Below are 25,926 nucleotides of genomic sequence, written 5' to 3' on the forward strand. Positions count from 1 at the left end.
GTGGCCAGAGGTGTCAGTTGTGAGCAGTGCAAACCCCACAACAGTCAAGGAATTCCTCCTTGTGCTATTTTCTCACAAGGGCTACCCTCAAGGGATTGTATCAGACTACGGTCCACAATGTACACCCGCTGGTTTGGTTTATTAGGGTTTAACATCCCAAAGCAACTCAGGCTATTAGAAACGCCGTAGTGAAGGGCTCCGGAAATTTCGGCCACCTAGGGTTCTTTATCGTGCACTGACATCGCAGAGTACACGGGCCTCTAGAATTCCGCCTCCATCGAAATTCGGCCGCCGCGGCCGGGATCGAACCCGCGTCTTTCGGGTCAGCAGCCGAACGCTGTAACCACTGAGCCACCGCGGCGGGTAATCTGCACCTGCTGACATGACATCTTTCCTTTAAGAGCAAGTGACACGCTATTGCTTCTATTCGATTTATCATCTGCAGGCCAGTGGACTTTTTGAGCGGTTTACAGGGACTTCAAGCCCTACGTTCGGCTGGCACTGTACGAGCGGCGTGATCTGCGGACCGCTGTTGTGGTCTGCCCGGGTGTCTATCGCTGTACACCCACGCAACGACAGGAGTTGCCCCAGCTACTTTGCTTCAGGGTCGTTTACCCCGCACAAGACTTCTTGGACTTAATGTCCATAGCCTGCTGATCAGTGCTTTGCGACCGATCCCACGACAGCCCTCGAGCTCCTGAGGCAGAGGCTAGAGAAAAAGCAGGCCAAGTACAAAGCTTATGCGGATCAGCGGCGGGGCGCTCAACATCGAGACTTTGCAATTGACACGTACTACGTGCGAGTGCGGAAGCTGTCCGTGCAAGGCAAAATTCCTCCTCAGTTTTCGGAGACAGGCGACTTCGATCATCTTCATATCCAAGGGCGTCCGCAGAATTTTTTGCAGGGGGGGGCCCCGTTGGTGCCCCGGGGGGGGGGGGGGGGGTATGTTCGTAGCAAAAAGGCGCTATTTGCGGAGTAAATTTATTTATTTATATATAAATAAAAATTAAACAAAATGCACACATGAAAGAAAAATTACAAACAGCAAATTAAAGCGCGGCTAGGAGAGGTACATTGGAGTTTATCAACGAAGAAAACTAAAATTAATAAATGCAAAAAGATGCTATATCACTTCGTGGAGAAGAGTGCTCAGTCTTCCTGCATACGGGTTCTCGACTCACCCGGATTGATGACCAGCACACAGCACAATATGTTCGCAAACACGCAACTACAGTCACTCAGTCAGTCTTCCTTGAACAGCAACTGTAGGCGCCTCGGATTTTTCTGGGCGAATTGCGTAATTACACGTGTGATAAATTCACTTCTGTGCTTCATTACACGCTCTCGGTGCACACTCATCATACACATTGATTGGAAAAACTGTTGAACGCGTACGTTGAAAACAAAAGATGACTATATATACAACGAAAACTTATTTACAAGATAAATGCACGCTCGCAGCTTCATACACCTCGCTCCATCTTGCTTGCGCATCCGCACAGTCGAGCAACCCCACACACACTGCTCGCCGCTCGTCGTTTTCTCGTCCGCTGTCTTGGTTGTTCTCAGCTTCGCTGACAACCGGCCACTAAAAACACCCAAGCACAAACACAGAGGCGCGCACACGTGCGAGGGCTTACTTGCCGCAGTATCCCCGAATGCGCACTTTGGGGGTGAAAGGAACGCCGCGCAACTTCCGAGGGGAAGGGACACTCGCCACTCCGGTCGGAAAATTTGTTTGTGTTTTTATGGGGTTCAGAGCCCCAAAACGACTCAGGCTATGAGGGATGGAGTAGTACAGAGTTCCGGGTAATGTCGACCACCTGGGTCTCTTTACCATGCACTGACACGCACAGTACATGGGCGCTGTTGTGATTTGAGGCCCAGCCAGAGGTGACAGGCGAGCCAGGCAGGCGCCATCGGGCTGCGTTGACCAAAGGCGCTGGTTTTCACAGAAGACGCAAAGAACGCTGGTGTGGGGGCGCCTCGGGAGACTGCGTCGCCGTGAACAAAAGCAGCTAATCCCCTTTGCCGGAGATTCTGAAAGCGGCGCTTCTACCGAACTGCGCTACACGTGGATCGGAGGAGACAGCGAGCGGCGGCGGCGCCAACTCATCGCCCGCTTGCCCCTGAGCAGCCCGACAAAGCGGGGGTGGACACGGCTGATTTGTCCTTCCCTCCTTAAGAATTCATCGGTGACCGGCGTAACGACATAGGCGAAAACAAGATGCCCCGTGCACTGTCTGCCTCCGTGTCGCTATCTCTCTAGAGATCAAAGAAACAGACACCCATCTCAAGGCGGCTCGAAACACATGCTCGCCGGTGCCGCTGTATGTCTGGAACAGGTCGCCCTTCAGTAGAGCTAACGATGGCGTGGTTTGAAAACGGCGGAACGACGCACGCCCGGACGCGGCATTTCGCAAATGTGACCATGCGGGGCTGCTTTTACCCTTTTGACTGAGCGCACCACCGCCCCTGGTGTGCGGCCATCACTGGCCGCATTTGTTTTTCCAGTCCCGGACTACTTGCTGGCAGGGGCCCTATTCTCGATATTCACATTCGCCTGTCGGCGCCATATTGCCTCTCTGATTGGCTGTCAGAAGTGTCAATCGCCGTCAATGGGCGTGTCAATCAGGGTCGGTTACGCGAGCACTTTTCGCGGTGACGTCGATTTGACGTGGCATTGAAAATGCATTTTCGTAGCGCTATTCTTGGTGCCCGGCTGGTACATATATGTGATTGTGAAGGGAAAAGAAGCTACAAGCGGTCCGTGCGAGAGCACTTGCGCTCGACTTGCCAATTCGGAGAAAATAGCTGCACACCGGAAATGGCAACTTCCTAAAATCTGATTGGTTGGAACAATATCACGTAAATCACGTGATAGGCACACATTTTGGAGTGATGTCAGAATGACGTTTCATTACGTTTACGTTGTGCCGCCATTGCAAAAAATGGCTGAAATTCGCCGCCATCATTTCGCCCGGCGAAAGGTACCCGAATCATGCAAATGAGTTAGTGAAATGCTGATTTATACGGCGTTAGGTAGCCGCATTTTAACGGGTATTTATTTCAAGACAAAACTAAGCTTACAAAAGTCTTGTTTTGATTGCACAATGTAATGATATCGCGTTGTAAGAGCTCATCTGAAATAAGCAACCCTCGAGAGCGTTAATAGTGAAGGCTTAAGCGTACAGCCGCATGGGGGCGCTAACTGCTCTCCCGTTGCAAACCCTTCGCTCGCGGTGAGAAATCATCCGTCCGTGCGGTTAGTGAAGCGCGAAAATTGCTCGAATGGCGGTGCCGGCGCTGCGATTTGCTGCTCCTTGCATTCATTCGTCGTTTGTTAAACCCTAGAAGTGGGAAAGGTGAGCGACTTTCGAGGTCACCGCGATGCTTTCGAGTTGTCTCTGACTAGAAAGCTCGTCTGTGCAATCATCTGACGAGGCATATATGTGGTGGCTATGCAAGGATGCATTGCGGCGAGAAGCAGTGCCGAACTGTCGAGCTCTGAGGGACGATCGCCAGCTGTGAAACGTCGCTGAACGGATGGGCTTTGCCTCGCGTGATGAGCGGATGACACGAGAGGTGTTCGCGCGGCCGAGCAACAAACTCCAGGAATGTGTCGGGCTTCTTGACGAGACATCCGTGTGTGTGTAGCATCATTCTCATTCCTTTCGCATGCATGCTGGAGATGACTTTAAAACAAGAATCCGAAATTTGTATTCGGCACTTCGCGTTGCTTTTTTCATACTGTGTTTCAGTTTTTGCACACAGCGCCAAGTTGAGAAAACAAAGCCTAGCATGCTAGTACGTTGATCGATTTCTTTGTGTTTGGTGTTGATGAATGTGAAAGGCAGCATCGGTGAAATCAGCTGAAAGGCGTCGTTTCCTTAAGTGTGAAAAAAAAAAAAATGCGTGACATTGTAAAAGAATACTATAACCTGTCTTAAGCATTATTAATGAAGCACACTAAAGTGATTTCGCTATTCAAGCTGAAATTTTCATAACAGTGTTACATCATCAGTTACGCAGCAGTCACGTGGAAATTACCGTAGGAGTGTGGAAAAAATTATTTCTCTAAGGGCACACGGAAAACAAATATACATGAGTCTTGTACATTTTATTTACAGGTGTGGTGTTCCTGCCGGTGAAGGTTCCAGCTCACAAGAATCTGTGCGGGATCCATCCATGACCCATTTATGTGCAGTCTCTCTCCATGTGCTGCCCGCATGGAAATCGTTAAACTGGTGAGCACGTGCTTAGTGTGTTGTGGCAGGCATGAAGGGATAGCATGTTTGCCTGCAGTAAGATTGCATGCGGCTAATGATATCTGTCTGCATTTATATATAGTTTATTGAGCAAGGAAGAACAGTGTAAATAGAACCACATGTAAATTAATCATGTCTGTACTTTTCAGGTGACAGTGGAGATAGGTGTGGGTGACACGCAGTGTTGTTCTCTGGCTTTGGATTTCTCTTAGTGACCGCAATGTCAAGGTAGCCTCATTTCAATTGGTGCAAAATGAAAAAGCATGCATATACTAAAAAACTCATGGTAGTCATAAACAGTTGAACTTGTGCCCTTCCTTGCAGTGCATTCTGTGGTGGTTTTCTTGAGTATAAAAAGTGTGTATTAATTATTTGTATCCATCAGTTTGGGAAATGTGTCATCAAGTACCTCTAGCTATATGGCAACACTTCGTTTTGATACTAATGATTGATTTTGCAGTCAGCGTATTTTACATTTGTGCGTAAAACTAGACAATAGTTGAACTTGAGGCTTCAACAATTTCTCATATTTGGAAACGCAATGTCTAGCTCGTTGGAAGATTTCAGTGCACAGCGTTGATTAATGTGCAGGTGATGGTTTGCATCTTATGCAGATGTGGTGGACTACTCTCACCGTGGGGTCTCGTGTGCTCGGGAGCCATGATGCCAGATTCATCTTTGCTCACCCCTCGGCTGGACTGGCTGCCTAGCTGGGTGGTGATACCGGGTTCCTGAACGATTACATGAGGTGTCTGCAAAGGTGTCATGGTCATGGTACGCCATGGTCAAGAGTTCTCTGCAAAGGTCAGCGGAGCTTGCACTGTGCAACACAACATATTCATCCACACTCAGCTGCAGGACCATGACACCACTGGCAGGTGGTGATAACAGAAGGAGCACCAACATCTACAGCAGGGAGGAGGACACAGCACCATTTGGATTCTACCTGACAGACAGGAAGTGCATGATCAGCAGCTGCTTTCGAGAATTGCACTCACTGCCGTGATTGTCATGTGTAGCTATGCCACAAGTAATCAGCATACATTTGCTCTGCTTCAAGTTTGATAGCATACTACCAGGAAGCTGATGAAGTCTTCATCATTTTGGTGCTGTTCTTTGAATAGGACCATATTGGTGATATCCATGACAGTAGAAATCATTTTTGTCTGGTGCTGCAGTTTTGTGTGAGTCAGGAAGTGTCCCAAGTGTTTTCAGCCTACCGTCTGCCAACTTGCTGAGTGCATGCTTCAACACATGCTTTGGTGATTGTGAAGAAGTGCCATCCCTTCGTGTGGTGCCTCCCTACGTGTTCTGCTTGTACACAACGCACATTTTATTTGGTGCTTAAGTTCAGTGAAGGACAGGAAAGCACCAAAATGTTTTCCTTCCAGCACCTGGGTGTTGACTGCACATGCTTTCACCAATGCATTGTTTGCTTTGGTGTTTGTTGAGAGCCAGCAGTCCACAACATGCTCAACATACAGCATGGTCGCTGTGTCTCTAGTCATTTACAACATCTGTTCTTCAGGGTGCAATATGTCTTGTGTGGCACTGTTTGTGTGATGAGATCACAACATGCTTTGCCTCATGGCATTTGGTTGCCTCTGTCTGCTTGCTTTTGACTGCTTCTTTCACATGCTGCACGTAGTTATACAGCAGTGAACTATTTTTCCTGAAGGAAAAGTCGTGTAATTGTTTCACGGTCAATTTCCCAGATGAAAATGCAAGGCCTGGCCAGCGTTCTGACACGTGTACCCATTCCCATCTTCTAGCTGAAATTTGTACCCCTGATGAAAACCTACAAATTGTACATTAATTCAGTTGAAGGTAACTGGAAGTATAAATTATGCAGCTGGACATAATTTGTGTTTCAGTAATAAAGCTCTAAGCGCTGGCATTTTGTCCTTCTTTTGTGTTGTTTTTCACTGCGCTGTTTTTCCAATTCGTAAAACATGTATCAACCAGCCCATATTTGCCCTCTTCTGGAACTCCAAATGGCATTTTGTAGCTGGAAGGGCATGATTCGGTTCAATAAGTTAGCTGGAAATGGATCATAATAGTAGTAGTAGTAGTAAACGCTATTGATTTTTCTGGGTTACACAGCCGGTCTTCCCAGGTTCGGGATCTTTTTCTCTTTCCAGGATTTGAGGTCCAAGATCTTTTTCTGTGCTGGGCTATCAACCTTGAATGCAACCTTGAATGGAAGGTCACTGCCCACCTGTCCTCCCAGTGAAACTGTGTTAGATCCCATTTTCATTGACTCATCCCCTTGCACTTTTCATTCATATAAGTTGGGGTTGTTGTTTGGTCATTTTAAGACAAATCCTAGACAACCTGTTTACCCTCTGCACCCTTAGTGTGACTGGACCGTATCAGTGTCCGTGCTGCCATTTTTCTGTTTAGCAAAGGTGGCTACTTCAGCTGGCTACTTAAGTTTCCAAACTAGGCAACACTAATGTGCATGTACACCACTGTCAAACGGTTATGAAAGATAAGTCTGTCCCAAAAAAATTCTTATCTTTGTAGACGAGACATATTCGTCAATGTGTATTGTTGCACTAGGTAATGATTCGCAGTTAGGCTGCATAATGAATTCTAGGATGCATGAAGTTCAGTGATGGAAATAAATTATTTTGCCAATAATGGCTTCCACAAACTTTTCACTCTGCATGTAAAAGACACCTCACTTTTTTTGAGCAAATTGCAACACCTAAGAGGCAATGCAACTTGTCTCGCTCCCCAAAAATGTAGGGGCACACTTAAGCTCAGCATTCATGGGTATCACACAACAGTGTTCATGGCTCCCTGCAGCGGTTTCTCTTCACACACACAGTCACTGTTCTTCATTCATGTTCACACATTTATCAGAGTTGCCTCAGCACAGGTTCCCAATTCTTGTCTTTGAACTCTTCCACACTGCAGTTCACCTACGTAATGTTATTGTAATTAGTTTCTCACTAATTGGCACATCTCTAGTTCACTGCAGTAATTACATTGCTAGGCTTCAAATTAAGCCAACAGCACCCACACATCACTCCCCCCCCCCTTTGTACCTCAGCAAAGTCAATGTGCCTACACGGTCTAGTTGGTAGCGTGCCTGGCTGGCGATCCAGGGGTCATGGGTTTCAAGGCAGAAAGAAATTTATTAATTTTCTGTACGTAAAATCTATTATTTTATAAAGTGAAGTAGTTTCAGACGTGTGCTGACGTTTGATTCAGATTACAAATCCTCTTTTCAGTGACTTTCACTGTGGACATCCACGCGTGAAGCTTGTCTTTTGACGCAATGCCGGCTGGATAACACTGGGTTTTCTGCTGAATGGCAGCCTCTCTCCTTGACAGTGGTGTGTGCAGGCTTTCCGTACCTTTCTTTTCTGGCTGCACATGGCACCCAATAACTTCTTAGCACTAATTGCGATGCCATCACATACCATACAGCACTAATAATATTACCTGGTGGTAGTCGGAAAAAAAAATTATTCTTATAGTGTGAAAAAAGAATAGCAGCCTGTTTCCACCTGACTTGGTTTGGTTTCATACTTCTGCTAGAACTTTCAGAGAAATTAGCCAGCAAAGCTGTACAAGACGGTAATTTTTCAGGGAGCTTAAATTTTATGCACAGGCACTTGCAATGACTCCAATTTCATCAACATTTTGCAACCTGTTCTATCATTATATTGGTGGTGAATAGCTTCTGTTCATTTATTTAACACTCTCCTCGTGGAAACTCTGAATCAGACTTGCTTACCATTTTTCAAGCTGCCTTAATCATGCTCAAAAAAACAATTTACCCTCCATGTGCACACACCACTAGGCATTTTAAGTGTTCTGTTTTTTTTTTTTTCATGCAGTGGAGTGTAATACATACATAGAGGGGAGAAATCTCCAACCTGTCACTTATGCTCGAGCACCAGAGCGGATTTTAAACGCTCATATCAGGCTTGCCCAAACAAACCGAAACCTCCTTTCCAAGGGGTGGAATCACAGGAGCGATGGGAGGCTTCTCTGCGCAGCTCTCAGGCAGAGCTTCAGCTTTGCATCATGGCCTGGGCCTTGAAGGTTGCTGCAGCCAAACAGTGCCTGGTCACCTAAAGTGGCCTGAGGGCCGTCGCCGACCTCTTCAACACCCCTTCACTAACCCTCACCTGATCCACTGAAGTGGGACTAATAAAGTTATTACCAACCAAGGGCTGTAATAGCCTTCCTGCCAACGCACTTCACCATGGTAATTTTGAACTGCTTCTTTGAACAAATAATCTCTGAGCTGTACACAAGCTTTGTTCTCAGTACAGGTAGGCCCTTTGTTATTGGAATGTGGTAATCTACTGTTGCAGAGCAACTTCGATTAGTCCTCAGTGTCCTTTCAGACATTTGCCGACATTTCAGCACCTACATCTGGTATGGTGCCCTTCACTGAACTGTAGATGTCATATTTTGAGTGTACATAGAGGGTTGTCTATTTTAGTTCACAGTAAAGGAAGGTACTTTGAGAGTGAACGCATTTCATTGAGCATTACTCTCCTGCAGTGCGCAATAGTGGCATCACAGGGTCTTTATTGCATCAGTGTATGGTGTAAATGTTGCCTAACGGCATTGTGATCCACCCCTCAAAGAAAACCAACAATGGCCCTGATATGTATGTGGTCAGGAGTGTGCACAGAGGGAAAGTCATGCACTTGCACATCAGGCTAGAAACATGACTGAGGCCTCTTGTAGATTGCTCGTGGCGTGCACAGGGCTTGCCAAAACCAATCCACATCATCCAATGTTATCATGCTGCATTAAGAGACCTTTTGCTAGAATACCACTGCTTGTCTGTGATGCTGCCTCCTTCAAATACTGTGGGTCATGTTAGCCTTGCATTTATTGCCCCCTTTGTGTGTTATCTTGCTGCTGTGCATGCTTGTGCTTTTCTTGTTGTGTTGCTGTTCTTCCTTCTTAACTCACCGTTGTTTTTATTATCCTTCAGCTCCTTGACCTGACCCAGAGCCATGTTCAGGCTTAATATGACATGCGCACTAGATAATACGCGTGTATGTGCATGATATGATAATAACTTGCATGCACGTTAAAGAACCCCAGGTGGTCGAAATTTCCGGAGCCCTTCACAACGGCGTCTCTCATAGCCTGAGTCGCTTTGGGACGTTAAACCCCAATAAACCAAACCGATAACTTGCATGAAGCAAATAAAGCAAGTGTCTTGCACACTGCATTACCTGTTTGTGATGTGGCATCACACTCCACCTTCATTATCCCCCTCTATATTCGTCCCGTTCCCCAATGTTGAGTAGCATATGTGAAGATATCTTTTTCCAGCCGACTTCACCTTTCTTGACATCACACATTGCCCTCTTACAAGGAATCTTGCTGCATTGAAAGGAGCTGCCTGGTGCTGCTGTGGATGCATTACTGTTGTCCTACAGCAAAGGAATTGTAGGGATGGGCATGACAAATTTTGTTTCACCTCTCACATTTTGGTGCGTACTTGCATCACACGAGTGGTGTACCTGCCTATATGCCCTTGGTAAGTGCTGTGTGCTCATTGTTAGACAGAATTAACGAGATTGAAAGCCTTTTCAAACATTGAAATCAAATAGCATTATTGAAAGCCTTTTTTTATTTGAATGAAATTATGTACCTGCTACTGTATGCCATGCATTCGTGAGGTGCTTTTATATAAAGTCCGTGAAGTCTGCTTGCAGGCAGGCTTAGTTAATGTTCACAAAGCAAAAGATGAGTGCCATGTCCTATTGAGATTAAGTGAAACGCCAACACTGTGAAATACATGCTTCTGTTGACAGTGGACTTTTAGCTTTGTCTGTTTTTCTTTAAGTACTGGAGGGAAACAATATCTCCCTATTTTGCTTTCGCATTTGACGCTTTTGATAAGAAGACGTACGCGCTCATAGCGTTGCACTTGACGCGATTCGCAGTCGCGTTTCGTGCGCGGCCGCTTGCAAACGTAACCAAGGGTAGTGTTAAGGTCTATGCACCTGAAGAAGTGACACGGTGAGGTAAAGCTTTCCAACGCCACTGACGCGTTGAGGTTACGATCGAGAGCCAGCCGTTTCTCCGCCAATCCCTCTCCCCGTGACGCTGATCGCATCTCACAAGTACGGAGACGCGACACGCTACGCGATGGCTTCGGGCAATAAGCGTTCGCTTCATGCAGCACAATTACCGCTAAACTCTTATTTCCGTGACGACCGGCCACAGGGTCTTTAGCGTCGCATTCAGCACCATCACTGTGCGGCGAGTACGCCGAGACCGCCGCCGCAACGCAATTCACCGTCCATCTCTACGGCGCTACTTTGCTAACTCCTCTTCGCGCCGCAACTCGGCGGTGTTTTTTGTACTTGGCGCCAAGTAGCAGACGACACCGTTTATTTTTTTGTCATACTTTTTTCTTTATTCTTCAATGTCGTCATTACATTCTGCTGTTACGCATTTTCGGACCGCCCCGATTCACACGTCACGGGTACGCCCCGCTCATGGCGGATTGGCGAATATCGAGAATCGGGCCCCAGGTCTCGGCTTCCGCTCGGACAGGAAAAGCGTCATGGTCACATGACCTACTTGCCATAGGCATGCCATAGGCTGCTTTCGAACTCGCCGCCAGAGCCGGGCTCCCCCTCGGTTACCGTACAAGGACGCTGTCATCTGCTAGCAGACGATGCAAGCCACGGCCACCACGACGCCGAAGCAACGCCGTGCGCTCGATCATGATACTGAGTCGATTTAAAGACTGTACTGTCAGCTTAGCCTAGGTGCATTACAGAACTCAGCTTCGGAGGTATGCTCGCCGCTACTGCTTGCGGCGAAGTTCGCACAAAGTAGCCCAACTCGTTGCGGATAGGCAGATAGACGAAAGCCTTCGCAAAAATGTTGACAACAAGCTCTATAGCTGCTCCAGTATACGAGTGGTTCACCTGCGATGCTTTCAGGTAAGCGTACAGACAGCATGTCGCAAAACAAGCGAACGAGAACCTCTTGACGACACGAGCAAACAATACGCGCTCGCAGTTTCGAACGCGCGTCCGTGTGCGGTGGATTTCAAGAAAATAAACGAAGATGCAAGAACAAAAAGTCTTGCGATGGCTCAGAGAGCAGCTATGGAGCTCATTTGAAGGTTTAACGCATGATATCGACCTCCAGGAACACGAAAAGTACTCAAAATGCACACGGAGTCTAACTCAATATGGCTGCCAGCGCGGCGCGCAGCTGTCGTCTGCTGCCTTCTCAGCAGCCCGCGGACTGCCATAGGCTAAAAACGAACGCGTTGCTATGGCGATGCAGGCAGGTGGGCGGAGCTTTCGGGCTGCCCGAGAAAAACAAATACCGGACTCGAGTCCGCAAGTAGTCCCGGACAGTCCGGGACTGAAAAACAAATGCGCCCAGTGATTTTCCAGGGGGGTGCAACCGCCCCCCCTTGCCCCCCCCTCCGGACGCCCATGTTCATATCTGCTGGGCGATGGGCGAGTCTGGCACGCTCCGAAATTCTCTCCCGTGCATCCGCACGTCGCCCAGCAGCAACTTCCGTCTTCTAATCGTCCTGCTTTACCGAACCTTTGTCGTCCACCGTCAGCGCGCAATTACCGCCCACTCCACATTCGGAGCATGCGGCTCAGAGTTTAAATGGTCGGCCGCCTTTCAGTTTCGATACCGTCAGCGATACAAGAGCCAGCTCGGAAACAGGCACACGAACCAACGCCCCGAAACAGCTCCGTTTGAGCGGCACCTTAACTAACGACAGCCCCAAGGCCTCGTCCTACAGCAGAACGGGCTCTTAGCAAATGCTTGCGTATCGAAGCACGAAAATAAAGAGGCACCTACCTCGAACTCGTTTCAAATTGACGGCCGGTCCAGCGGGATGTCACCTGCACTAACCAGTATCCGGCGACGCAGTGTCCAGGCCCGAGTCGCGCGCTGCCCGTTTTTGAACTAACGCGGAGTGCGCGGACACATTGGACTAAGGGCACAACAATGGAAAAAAAAATTCCTTCTGCGATGACTTGTGCAGTGGCGCTACAGTCGTGTAGCAAATTCTAATACCACTTTAGTTCAAACGTTACTTAATTTTAATTAAAATAAAATATTTTTAACACATGTTTTATTGAAAATAACACTCCGATTTTTAATTTTTAACAAAAATACTACTGGCACTAAGACCGTCTTGCCGCTGCTTACCTCTTCCACCCTACTGACACTCGTACGTCTAGGCTGATCTGTGCATGGCGTAACATTTTTCATCTGTCTAGGCGTGGAGGCGCTCGTAGCGTGGGTGATTGTCGTCTTTGCTAGCGCGTCGTGTGCCGGATCAATTTTGATTCATCATGCCGTTGGAAAATTTGGAAGAGGAGAGTCTGGAGAAGAATCCCAACCTCGAGTTGGCGCAGATGAAGTTTGTGTTGGCCCATCATGAGCCCAAGAACGACAAGATCAAGCAAGACCTCATGACGGCGATCACCGAGCACAGTAAGCACCTGAACTTGTTCGCGGTCGGTCAGCAGTACAGTTTCCTTTGCCGGCTGACCCGTGAAATGCCGTCGTGATAATAAAACGCGTGAACTATGTTTCTCGTGCGAGCGGTGTATCGAGCACTTTCTGCCGCTTGCGAATGGGTCTCGAGTTGTCTTGGGGAGAAGTCCTGTCAAAGTTCATTGAAAGACTTGCGGTATAGCATAGGTGGAGTGCAAAAGAACATAACATTCAAGGCATATGATTCGTCTGGACGTCACACGACACGTTAAAGATGCAGACCACCTCGAGAGCGGGCTCATAAGTGCTAGTTAGTATGATCCGTGCCTTGTACGCAGCCTTCAAAGCCGCGACTTATCGCAGTGACTCAGCTGGATAAGCATCTTCGATATTTTGCAGACTCCGATGCTTTCCGTTAAACTTCCGGGCGTTGCTGTTTGCTAATTATCTTTCGTTTAGTTGGCTATTTCATTTTACAAACATATGTGCACCGGTCAACATGCGTTGGCTCGTTAATCTCCACCGCCAATGTGTGCTACTCACCTCTGTAAACCTTAGGGCATTGGCTACCCCTCTGAATGCTACCTGTCGAAATAGAAATAGAGAACATTTTTTTTTCTTTCCGTACCTTTGTGCAGTGTCTTTTCACGTCTCCGTCTGGAGACGTCTGACTTTTCGGAGCAGCGCACTATAGTGCCTAGAATATACTGGCTAGTGTGACGACCGCCCGCGCTGCGCTATGGGAGAGAGTGGCGCCGTTTGCAATGAATGCCCACCGACGGCGACAGAGGGCGCTGCTTGTCGGGAGGGTGCTGCCGCAGCAGACGACGCGGCCAGCGCTCCTTTCTTGCTTCGGAAGGCAGCAGGCAAGCGGTTGGTCAACACGTGCGTACGTGATTTAACCCGCTTGTGCACGTCTTTTCTGTTCAGCGAGGTACAACGTTTGTTGTTCTGCGTAGGCCCTCGCACATGCGAGCCATTCCGTACTCCTAGCAGTTTCGTTCGGATTGCATCGGGGTTATGTGCGAGCGTTGTGTGCGATTGTGTATCCGTGCGTGTGTGTTCACGGTGTCGTTCACCGTGTCGTTTACACTGTTGTCAATTCATGGAGTGAGTCCCGGATTGTTGTTTTCCTTTGCCTGTCTATAAACGCCACAGAAAGATGTCGAAGCCAAAGCAGCAGGGCAAGGAAAAGACTTGCTTTGTGCCGCTGTGCAAAAGCGGTTACCGCTCGAACAAAGAGCGCGTTTCTATGTTTACTGCACCATCTACAGCTTGCAGAATGGGAGAAAAACACCAGAAGGAAAGACAGAAGATTAACGCCAACTGCTGTGGTTTGCGACAAACATTTTGAGAGCACATATCTTGTGTTTTTAAGTTTTTAACTGAAGCAGGTTTTCTCAACTAAATATAAATCATGACCTATAGCTTCACATGATGTCCCTCAGTCACTTCCTCATTCGTGAGGAAAAGGCTGAGGCTTTTATTTGATTGGTCGGGATCCTCGGCATCCTTGCCCAGCCAAGGATGGCCGCTGAGGCTACATGACCTTTTTAAAGCTTTTACCATTAGTCATTCCTAAATCTCGTTTTCCCCAATATTACAAGGTAGCTAATTTTTGGCCCTTTACACCACTGAGAGCTTCCACATTTTTATTAAATCTCACAGAAAACAGTTCCTATACCTTGTGTTTGGCGCATGATGGCCTTAGCTGCATATGTGCCATTAAACCCAACACAACACATTTTGAGAGCACCTGTAACGAGCGCACGTTCAGTGTCACCGTAAACGGAGTGAGCTCCACCGCGATAAACCGCGTTTGAAACCCGACGCCGTACCTACAATTTTTACGGATTATCCGAAACACCTTCCAGCGAAGAGAAAAAATAGAAATTTGTGCGAGCAAGAGCCTCTGCAGCAAATTTAAGCGCCAGAGGCGGGCCCCGTCGGAAGCCTCCGAGTTGTGTTTAGCTGTTGAGAGTGCCGAATCGGTGGACGCGGAAGGATCTGGTGCCGACAACGGAGCTCCTGTGATTGAAAAGTGCTCCACACATTTTGGTCGTGAAGCAGCCAGCAAACGCCGGTGGATCGCAAAATGATGGTGCACAGAGACCGTCATTTACCAAAAGTTGCTTAAACGGCAAAAGTTGCTTCAACAGCGCCGGTGCCAGTAAATGCTCCCAGTCACCATGCAATTCTGCCATTTCCCTGCGTTTGTTGTTCCTTGTAAATAAAAACGAGTGTTGCGCAACTTTTTTGCCTGCGTTGTTCACATACACAAAATATGAATAAAACTTTACTTGTCAGCAAACGTAGAATACACAGAGAGAACGCATAAATGCAAGCCAATATAACTGCAGCATTTCAAGTTGTTTTTGTATCAAAAAAGAGACCATTATGCAATCGTCGCTAGAATACAAATCCCGTGTTTCCTTTGTGAGCACGGATGTTTGAAGCTCAGTTGCGCGCCGAACTTCGTTCAAGCTTTCGCAAGATACAACCGTTAAATACTTTGCCTCTTGTCAAATACTCAAAACAAACCCTGAAACTTGTAGTCAGATGCATCCGTGACGGCTGAAAGCTTTGGTCTGTTACACCTTAGGCTTAGACAAACTTTATTATATCAGATAATCAGGACGGCGGCCTCGCCATCCCGTCCTTGTCAGACGGCCGAGATCCCTTGGGACCGGGCGGCTTCGAAGGCATACCTGATGGTCTCTTTTTGTTCTTGGAGGTCCTGGCTGCGTAGCAAAACCTCCCATGACTCCTTGCAATTCACTAAAGGTGTGGATTGAGCGCACGCCCACATCATATGGCTTAATGAAAGCAAAAAATTGAGCAGGCCCCTTGCAGCAGTTGCAGAGCGAGCGCGGTAGGAGCGCGCCCCGCACGCACCCACCCGCTCTGCAGCGCTCCTCGCGGCGGCCGCCGGCATTCATTGCTCCCGGTGCCACCCGAGAGGCCGCGGTCGACACACTAGCCAGTATATTCTAGGCACTATAAGCGCACTAACCGCGTTCAGTGCCCAACTGACCAATGGCTCGCGTACTTCGCAGGTCCACCGTCGAGGGCCGCCTTCGTCGCTGAGTGCGCTCTGCCGGGCCATGCCCCACTCGGACCGGCGGTCGCAGTCGCTGACGCCACAGATGGCGGCGTGCGCCGTTGCCCGCAAGGCCGGCTCCGGGGCCGCCGCGGAAGGAGGCGATGACAGCGCCACACCACGGAGTCCCGAATCCATCGCCGCGGGAGACGACGAGACCTGGGTGCGCGGCCTGAAGCTGCCGCGGGAGTTCACCCGCTCCCTGGTCGAGTCCGCGATGGACTATGAGCCGCGAGACGACGACGTCTTCGTCGTGTCCTACTCCAAGTGCGGCGCCGCGTTCGTCCAGCACATTGTGCACCTCATCTTCAACAAGGTGCGGATGAGGTCGCCGTCCACGCATGCTGTGTAACACTCGACGTTGTAAACACACAATGGCAGCCCTGATGGCGACGTGACTACTAAAAAAATGTCTGCTCTTGAAGCACAGTTCAAATTTTTGAGTGACATTCGAAGCGGCCATATTTGACTGCTTGCGATTATGCCAGCAAGGAGAAATCGGTCAGCAAACACAGAAAGCAAGGTAGTCGATGTTGATGCACTTTACACTAACAGCACTGAACACATTTTTCCTCCACCGACGAAGGCGAGAAGGAAAGAAAGGGAGATTACCGAGGCCGGTACCGTCCCATTCTTGCCTTCTCGTACTTGTTCCTAAAGGAAGGCTGTGTGTTCGGCGCTCTTACTGTAGTTTCGGGAAATTGTTCTGCAGGTCCTCCGCTGCCTGTTCTTTTTGTGTCTCCTTCGTTGATTTTTTTTCTCCTTTTATATTAATGCGTCGTCGAGAGTAAAACGTTAGCAGAAAATTTATACGCGAGCTCCTTGGCTCATTGGGATCGTGATGATCCGTAATAACGACAATCGTTCTTGGTGCTAAACCCATGGGTGACAAGGCCATCACGCAAGCATTCTGGTCATAGCGCTGGAATGTACGAAGCTCGCTCTCAATGGACAGGCAATGCGATTCGGTCTAAGATCGCCCGATCAGGATAATTTTAAGGCGAAAGCCTTTAATGCCTCATCGTTGTCGACAGAAGGTTGTCAGCAGAGGTGTCACGCTTTTCGGTTGGTCGAAATGGTATGACGTCAGAGTGCGCGGATTCGAAGTAATGAGGTCACCCACGGGCGCCTGACGCCCTCTTTTGGAGCACACGACAAGTAATAAAATAGTTGTCGTCCGCCCCGACAGGGGGCGCAAGGCGTCCGTGGGTGACGACATTGCATACCTCATTACTGCGAACAGAGCCATGGATACAACCGAACTCATTGAAGCAGAGAGAGAGCCGTGCTAAAGAAGCAGTCAAAGTGTGTGGTTGTAATGCGTAGTCAAGTAAAGCACTAGTACAGCACAAACAGTGTCGCAGTCAGCGCCAAACAGTGCGCCAGGAAAGTCTTTCGCCTTGCAGCACTTTAGAGAGCCAAAGTGCCCCCTGGATTTTTGTCCTTGGCTGCACATCGAGCATCTTTGCAGTTTGTGGACGACACTCGCGCTGTCCTGTCTTGCATTGTAGGCTGCCAAGCACAAAAATGCACTCCTAACTTTTGTGCGTTGTATGTGACTCAAGATGCATGCAAAAGTCCACGTGATATGGCATGCTTACCCAGTGGCAGATGCTGTGTAATGTCACAGCGTATATATTTTGACTTGCAAGCTTTCCTCTTTTGCATATTGATTTCTTCGTTGATTCTGATATGTATCCAAGCATTGCGGCAAATCCATGAGGGGTAGTAATGCAATCGGTCAGCTCACAAGGAGGAGTACATAAATGAACTGATTTCTAGATGTCAGCGGCTGGGACCAGGGTTATGGCAGCACGGTCGGCAAGGCCATTCCGATCTCGGGCATTATGCGTAAAGAAAACATTGTTGAAAGGAATTCCTCTGGACGCGAACGTCGTACACGGGACAGCTAGTGCAAGAAGACTGCGATGTACACCCGGCCAAATCTTTAACTGGCTTTGGTGTTGCATCGCTAAATGTACCTCGTAAAAGGTTCTTTTCGGCTACACCGCTGGCATATTCATGCTGTAATTTGACGCGTGAGATGCCATTTCATGGTTCCTTTTTGTTCATATAATGTTTGAGTGGAGTACTTGCGTGTTTAGATCAAAGTTATCAGAAATATTCATTGTCTGCCACTACGAAGAGCCGAGGCAAGCGGAATACGCAGCAATGGTTCTGGTGGAGCATTTGCGCTTACTATGGGTAAACGACTTGTCCGCCATGAAAGAAGTGGTAGTTTGCCCAGAGGAGGAGGCCATATGGACCAGAACCAATGCTGCGTATGCCGCTTGTTTCGGCTCTTGTTAGATGCGGCCGATGAATATTTCTGATAACTTTGATCTAAACACGCAAGTACTCCACTCAAACATTAAATAAACAAAAAGGAACCACGAAGTGCCATCACACGCTTTAAATTACAGCATGAATATGGCAGCGTTGTAGCCGAAAAGAACCTTATGCAACACGCGAGCCAGTTTAAGATTTGGCCGGGTGTACTGGCGCGATGTGCTGAATCACGGAAATAAATGAAAGAAAGAAGAGGAGGAGACACTTAAAGCTCCACCTGAAGGGCATAAAGCCATAGCGTAATGGGTTAACTGCCATATATGTAGAAGGTCATCCTCTACTTTACATTCATCGGTCTCTGAAAGTAATCATACCACTCCCGATGGAGTGGTGCCGCGGTTAAGCGATGCGCCACTGCCCTGCGATGACAGGTGCTGCCACTGGTGGACTTTATGTGGACCAGGTTCCTCTTCCCGAGCGACCAGTCTTGAACTGCCAATTGTCGCAGTGGGCAGTTTGCTTACTATCCTATGGGCAGTTCGTGATGACTCTGCAAGGTCACGTGACATGGGTGGCCCACCTGCCTCCTAGCTTACTCTCTGGGCACCACCTGCCAGAGTCATGCTCCTGATTTTTCGCTCACAACGACGACTACGCCGACGCCGGATTTTCTGGGTAACGGGGCCTTTAACGATGTGGCGTTAATAATTCATGTACGTGATCACAGAATTTTTCTTCTTCACGTAAGCACGTGAAGAACCACTGGAGTCGACTAAGTTTGTTTTCATGGTAGTTGTGGCGTACATGACTGTGTCTCATACGTCGTTTTCTGAGTAGAGATGTAAAACTTCAAGAAATTTTGAAAGTTCAGAAAAAAAAACGCTTTATTCCTGCTTTTTTTCTTCCGAAAAGTACAAAATTTTGGAAGTAGACGAGAACGTATTTCATTAAGCACATTTATTTTGTAACTCAGGAATAAGTTTGAGAACACGAGCCAATGCGCAACACACATAGCTCTAAGTCAAACATAACAGTGTGGCATGCAGCGATAGAAACAGGACAGACTTCTAACGCAGTTTGCTGACATTCGAGCTGATACTAAACAGACCTCGAAACAAACTTTGTTTATGGAGCAATGTCTCTCTTATGCTTTCTCTGTCCTCTCCACATTGCTGGCGCGCCGGATGCTAGATGCAGGCCCGGAATAGAAAGGGCAATGCACTGCAACTTCTTTTTTTGTTTACCTTGATACGAACGTGAGCAGGCTCTTCTATCGCCGCGTGTAAGGAAAGAGATGAAAGTGACAAGAATCATGAAGGATGTGGAGCTGAACTTAACGTAGAGGAAGTGGTGGAAAATCAGATGGAACGGTGAGCCCAAGAAAGTTCGCACGTATAGAATGGGCACATTGTGCGCTGACGCATGCAGCGGTTGCCCACGGGCTTTCGAAGATCTCATTGCGAACCAGCACGTTAAATTTGGGCAATTAAGACAATAGCCGCTCTGCAGGATCGTTCATGCAGCAATCTACTGCTGCCTGGAAGCATTCAGTGGGGCTCTAGTAAGGAGCCATTCGCTCTGCCGTTGAACATAACCATCAAACATACCGGATGGCAACGATGGTGTGCAGTCTGTCATCCGGATCTTCATTGGTACATTTGATAATGCGAAAGCATGTGATTTCTCATCGACATGAAAACCCCGCGTTTCCCAAAAAATGGCGGCGTTACAAAACAGCGGTTGGTCGAAACGATTTGACATAATCAAAGTTTGGAAAATACGGACTGTTAACCGGTAACAGTCAGTATTAGTGCTTACAACTTCACCAACTACAGATAAATAGCACAGAATTAGAATGTACTTAAAATAAAAATGAGATATAATTAAATGAAACTGGAATAGAATTGCATCAGAGTTGCAGTGTTTTCGCATTACTCGCACGTAAGTTCCTTAAGGGCTCCGGTAATTTTTGCCACGTTTTCTTTTCCTTTTTTTTGATACTTAGTGAGCATCCCTCCATCATCCTCTTGATTAATTTTTTTACTTTTCCTTCATTTCTTTTCCCGTCCTTGCTTATGAAATCAAGACTATCGGTAGTGATGCTCTTCTCGTGTTCGTATATGCTACTTTCAAGGGGCGCAACAAGGAACAAAGATTTCCTCGCGTTGCATTTAACCCTGTTGCGCCGATGTTTAGTTGCGGCATGACGCAGTCATTCCGGTCATTCACGCCCGCGACCACATCGGGTTCTGCAGGGTCATCCGACGGGCGACTATGTCAAGTGGTCCAAGGCAACTCCGCACCTGGAGTTGGTGGGCGCCGAAGCCGTGCGCCGCATGCCGCGACCCAACGCCATCAAGTCACACCTGCCTGTCCAGCTGATGCCCTGGTCCGAGCGAGCAAAGTACATCTACGTAGCGCGAAACCCGAAGGACTGCTTCGTCTCCATCTTCCTTAACCGGCAGCTCTTCCTCAAACAGAAGTCCATGGACGCCGCGTTCCAGGTACGGGCCGACGCACATTGCCACGTCGCTTTCATCCAACACGCTCCCAAACACGTTTCCAGACATTTTAGCCTAGTGCAAAGCAGTGACAGTTACGAACAGCTGCGCTACAATGCAGAGATGTCTGTGCACAAAGCATTTATCTGCTCTTGGATGGCCTTGTCTACCCACATCCAGGAGATTGGATTTGTTCCCTAACTTTAGAGCTTTACTACATTCTCATTTGTTGCACTTTCACCCGAATTCAGCGAATGCATCATTTTATTCTTTTTATTTTTTGTACTGAGTTACCAATACAGTTTTATACCGGCAAAAGCCCGCTGTCTGTGTTTCCATGTAAAGCCTTCACCTCCCGGGCGCCCTTCCGGTTCGGAAGGTGGAGCGGTGCACATCGGTAAAAATGCATCGCCCACTTGTTCCACCTACCACTTGTCCACTTAAATCTACCTCCAGAAGGCCACTAACCAACCTCCACCCTCAAAAAGCCTTCACCCAACAAAATCCCATGGTGAAAGCAAACTCAAAAACGCGATTGGAAGGCGATCAATGCAAAAGAGAAATGTAGCTGTAACCAATTCTACTAACACAGATTTGTCACAATGCGCATCTTACGATCGCCTGTACATTTCTTATTTTACTATATTCTGCACCCTTCTTCTTCCTCACGCCTTTCTCTCCCAAATCTCCAACACAGAGTACTCAACGCAAACTATATCCTCTTTCACTGAAGAGCTTCTCTCATTCCCTTTCCTCTCGAGTAGCCTCGTCAGTTGCCTTCTTGTTCTGCGCGTTCTTTTCGCGGCTTTTTCTTCCGCCAGCCGCCCCGCTTCGGGGCGAGGAGCATCTTCGCATGAAGTGGAAAGGGCCTAGTTGTCGCACAAAGTTGTACTGTGAGCAAGCTTTCTGGACGGGAAGAGTATATGTTTGTAGTACCACCGCGGCACGACACCTGTATGAAGAAAAATTCCTTAATACTCGCGTTAGTTCTGTTCCCTCGTATGAACCAATGGCGCAGTTGTGAGTTTCAGAAGTTCGGAGTAGCATGAAAGTTGCGAGTCAGTGTGAATCTGTGTGTAACGACTGCAGCGCACATTGCCCTGCCGCTAGAGTAGTCAACTTTGTGACTGGCGGGAAGTTGAAACAGCCACAAAACTGGCAGCGTATTTTTTGGCTGAGACAGCCTGAAGGCGGCTTGCACGTATGAGGGATGTAGCTCTTGGCAGACATGCTAGTAAACCTGGTGATGTGCGCGTGAGGCAACCAGACAGAGTAGCCGAGTTTGTAATGGATAACGCGAGTCTTTGCTGTATTAAAGGGCAACTGCAGCACTTTTTTGAGAATTTCGTGGTATTCAAGGATTCAAATCTATATCTGCTGTAGGTAAAGCATGTCAAATGTTTTTGAACTAGCATTTAAAATAGTGACTTAATCGACGACTGAATGTTGCGCTTCTCCTCAATGCACCAGAGAAAAGCAGGGAAATTCAGCATGACGTCACGGAAGGTTGATTTCAAATTACCGCTGTCGGTAGCCACACCCTGCCCTGACTCGTTAGACGCTGGCAAACAACTCTCGGCAGGGTTTGCCTTCGGTGGCGTTGTTTTTTTTTTCTTCAAAGCAGGCGTTTGCGCGTTGAAATATGCCGATACCTTCGATGACGTCATCATGCACCCCCCACTTGGTGTTGTGCACTGAGTTGAAGCTTGAAGGGCGTCCTGATTTTAATCGGTGATTACTTCACTATTTCAAGTGCCCGCCCAGAAAGACCTCGCATGCTTTACCTGTAAGTTTCACTCATTCGACCCTCTTAAGCTCGTTGATTTCAAAAACCTATGCAGTTTCCCTTTAAGCTCGCTGTCTTCTCATTCGTCTCCTTCTCACCCAGTGTCCTCCCCTCATCTCCCCCTCCTCCTAATCCACGACGCAGGAATTCGTGAGCGGCGACATGATCTGGGGCGACTACTTCGACCACGTGTGCGGCTGGTACGCGCGCCGGGACGAGCCCAACGTGCTCTTCCTCCTCTACGAGGACATCAAGCGGGCGCCGCACGAGGTGATCGAAAAGCTGGCCCAGTTCCTGGGCGACGAGTGGCTCGAGTCCGTGGCGCTGGACGAGAGTGCCCTCGACATGATCGTCCACCACAGCTCGTACGACTTCATGAAGGAGCACGCCACGCGCACCGTGCGACGCTTCCAGGAAGAGGACGACGACGACGTGGTTGTGGAGGCGCCCGCCATGCGCACGCGGACATTCGCGCGCCGCGGGACGGTGGGCGACTGGCGTTCCACGCTCAACGCAACCCAGGAACGCCAACTGGAGCGCCTCCTCAGGGACCGCTCCAAGGACACGGGCCTCTGGAAGCTCTGGCTCGACCTGGACGAAGAAGACGACAGCGACTTCTGATGGTCCCGCTGGACAGGCCATCCTGGGAAAGGCCATCGTCTGGAGAGTTGAGGCGACGCGACTATCCTTGAGGACACCTGCAAGGGCCGTGCACATATCCCTCTCGGAAGAACCGTGTAGTAGTTGCACTGAGCGCCCTCAAAAGTGTCGGTCGTGTTTTTCCGCAGTCTGGACAGATAGCGCTTCCAGCATTCTTGTATTCGAGCGCTTCTCATTCGCGTAGGATTCTCGTCTCGATCAACATCTCAGTCCTTGTCTGAAAGAAGCTGGATAGCGGCACCAAATATTCTCGCGTCTGACTTCGTAGTAATCCTAGATGTTGCCGCTGTCAAGCTGAGTAAGGGTCTACCCTTCGTACCCCTTCATACAAGATCGTGAGAGCTTATGCCCTCGCTCTGGTTCTGAGCATCAAGTATGCAGTCTGTGAAACAAGAATTTGAAGCTCTCTTAGCCCTTACTCCGTGTCATGTTCTTACGAGTGAGTGCATCATGCACTGCCCGTACCCGGTCTGAGAGTAAGAAAGCAAATGTGTTAGAGTGTCACTGACTTTAGCCAGTGCTTCCCCCATGTGAAGACGTGCCAACACGTGCCGGCTGGCAGGCTGGCATCTCGTAGCGGGACTGTTCACTACGGTGCAACGTGAAGCTCAGTGCGGGGCTTCGAACTGTACAGTCGAGTGAAGCAGAACTATAGTATGCGCGCCCTAGTTTGAAGTGCCATTTCGAATAAAACACAAGAAATGAAAAGAACAAACATGTCATTCCTGACAGCGACTCGCTGTGACCAATTATTAGCGCTGTGTTCCTCCTCATCACCCACGCCATGTTCCGAGCTGTCATTTCAAACTACAAAATTATTGAGTTACTCGCAACTCTGCAAAATACTTGCTTTGTGTGGACAACCAGGCGTACCGTATATGTAGAAGGCTCTTGCAGCTACTGGTGCTTTTTCAATTATTGCGTCGCTAGATGACGACACTGAACCGAGCAATTTGTTGACAGTACAAAGCACCTAGGTAACATTATAGCGGTTTTAGCGAGAACATTGTCGATCGCCGACAGTGCAGTATAGGTTACGGTCAATGAGTCGACTCATGCAAACTTGTCGCCTGTCTTTTAACGCCGGCCGTTTCCTTATGACACTATCCGTCGCACTGGCTTGTATACGGACCTTAGACATACAATCCGCGCCAAAAGTAAAAAGAGTAAGAGCTTCGGTTTCAAGTAGTGCAGCGGGCATCATGTAGCATTCGTGCAAGTTTCAGAGGGGAAAGGGCAAGAGTTCTCGCCTTTAATACATTTTGACCGCTGGCGATACATAACGAGGCACACAGCGCGGCTCAGTATGAAAACCTTTGGGTTCTTTGCTTTTGACAAAGGGTGTAAATATATACTTTGGGAGCCGCCTATGCAGTCCATTCCACCTCCGCGCAATTACACTAGTGTACTGCCTCCGGCATCAGCACAGATGGCTCGCCATAGGCCACAGCAAAGTAGCGCTGCAGAACGTCCATATGCACGACCAGTATTCACGTTGGCGAGGTAAGAGTTTTACAGCGGTCTTGCTCGTGCACCCCGTGCGACAACTAGTCCGCTTGCTGTAGCCTGAAAGGCTGAAGAAGGGGTCCTGCTACCCGACCGTCATTCGTGAGAATTCGCCACGTCGAGACAGATGCCCAGCTTATACTTTACAAGGTTCACACGGTTGAAAGTTGAAAGTTTATTTCAGGCAGACGTGATACAAATGTATACAGGTCTGTCTAAGAGGCTGACAAAAAGGCACGGATGCCTGACGAATGTCAGCCTCTCAATACACACAGCACCTCAGCATACGGTGAAGGAAAAAAAGGAAAATGTGGACATGAAAACGGTTGCAGGCACTGAATTATAGGTGAAAAAAACAAAAAAAACGAAAAAGAAACAAAAAAAAACATGCAGTGATACAAAATGTGATGCAAAGGTACGAAAATGGCACTCAAAAAAGCAAGAAATGTACGAAGTCAAGTCCTTTCTACTATGACATTAAGTAGGCATTCAACTTCACGCAAAGGTGCACGGACTAGGCGACACGAAGGTCCGGGTATATCCTCAACGGTGGTGTTCTGCTGTTCCTAAAGCTGGCAAAGTATCATGGCAACTGTTTGTGCGAGTTGGTTTCCCGTGACAGAGCTTGTAGGGCTTGAAACACAAGGACAGAATCAAGTGGGTAACGCTTATGCGATATGCTGATAACGCATGTGGTGTCCACTTCGTTCCGTCCTTGCACTTCAAGTGCTACAAGTTTCGGCACGGCTAAGTATTACCGCTCACTGGATGTCACAGCGGCCGTGTTTCGCTATGCGCGGAGCGCATCACCGGCATCACACAAATTTGCGTCTTCTCATCTGGACAACGTTGGTCCAAGGCGCCAGCCCGCAAAAAAAACAAAACAAAAAACTGGTGAGTTTCGTCCAGTTTGAAGAAAAGGAACCGCGATGTAAGGGATCGTTAGTGTACGCGGGGCCATCGGAACGCGGCTGGGAGTGCTCAAAGCGAAGCGTCTCCTTTCTTGGAACGCGGCCGCTCACGAACGCGCCGGGAACTACGGGTGTCCCCCGCCCCGCGGTACCGTTTCGCGCACCTGCTGGCGCGAAAGTGTATTTGTCTTTGTTTTTCACTTTTATTGTGCAATGGAAAGGGCGTTTTGCCCTACGGAAGCTGGAGGGCTGGCCATGCTCTCGGTAAACCAATCATGTGAGGAGTGTAACATGATTGGTTGCTACGAAATGTGGGTCGGGCCTTTAGGTCTTTAAAACCGGAGCCGGAAGCGGGGTTCTGGGCTAAGGTCAGGTGCTATGCATCTTCGGCTATGCCGAGTAGGGGCCTCCCCTAGTGTTAGCCAGA

General features: G+C 48.5%; 3 protein-coding genes and 1 non-coding gene across 10 annotated transcripts in view; 2 read left to right on the forward strand and 2 right to left on the reverse strand.

The window, feature by feature from the left end:
• Positions 1–13,392, reverse strand: part of LOC149360697 (uncharacterized) — a 46,206-nt gene extending 32,814 nt beyond the window's left edge. Inside the window, exon 1 of one of the 7 annotated variants that reach the window (XM_089572480.1) lies at positions 13,375–13,392. The gene's annotated coding sequence lies outside the window, so the exon portion shown is untranslated. Of the gene's footprint in view, positions 1–793; positions 934–1,181; positions 1,313–1,440; positions 1,590–1,640; positions 1,831–2,449; positions 2,525–12,097; positions 12,257–13,374 lie in introns of those variants that run through there. The other 6 variants (XM_089572473.1, XM_089572476.1, XM_089572479.1 and 3 more) reach the window with 6 other exon arrangements.
• The window catches only part of LOC149360696 (26S proteasome non-ATPase regulatory subunit 6-like), a 139,817-nt gene extending 123,877 nt beyond the window's left edge, over positions 1–15,940 (forward strand). The window contains exon 7 of the mRNA XM_089572466.1: positions 15,803–15,940. Within this exon, the coding sequence (XP_089428592.1) occupies positions 15,803–15,833 (31 nt within the window). The 3' untranslated portion in view covers positions 15,834–15,940. The remainder of the gene's footprint in view (positions 1–15,802) is intronic.
• Positions 290–361, reverse strand: TRNAS-GCU (transfer RNA serine (anticodon GCU)). Its single transcript has one exon. It is a non-coding gene; the product is annotated as a tRNA-Ser (tRNA).
• Positions 15,851–24,205, forward strand: LOC149360699 (sulfotransferase 1C2-like). Its single transcript, XM_089572467.1, has 3 exons — positions 15,851–16,162; positions 20,391–20,639; positions 22,567–24,205. The coding sequence occupies exons 1-3, from the start codon at positions 15,851–15,853 to the stop codon at positions 23,041–23,043; spliced, it is 1,038 nt and encodes a 345-aa protein (XP_089428593.1). The 3' UTR covers positions 23,044–24,205.
• Positions 24,206–25,926: the final 1,721 nt, after the last annotated feature.

Source organism: Amblyomma mixtum, chromosome 2 (assembly GCF_055824585.1).
Source record: "Amblyomma mixtum isolate Tamu chromosome 2, ASM5582458v1, whole genome shotgun sequence".
In the NCBI taxonomy this organism is placed as follows: Eukaryota; Metazoa; Arthropoda; class Arachnida; order Ixodida; family Ixodidae; genus Amblyomma; species Amblyomma mixtum.

Bases quoted from the DNA above. Each gene is read 5' to 3' on its own strand.
- LOC149360699 (XM_089572467.1), top strand. From the start codon at position 15,851: ATGCCCCACTCGGACCGGCGGTCGCAGTCGCTGACGCCACAGATGGCG. The intron at 16,163-20,390 runs GTGCGGATGAGG...CGGGTTCTGCAG, and splicing joins TGCACCTCATCTTCAACAAG to GGTCATCCGACGGGCGACTA. The intron at 20,640-22,566 runs GTACGGGCCGAC...TCCACGACGCAG, and splicing joins CCATGGACGCCGCGTTCCAG to GAATTCGTGAGCGGCGACAT.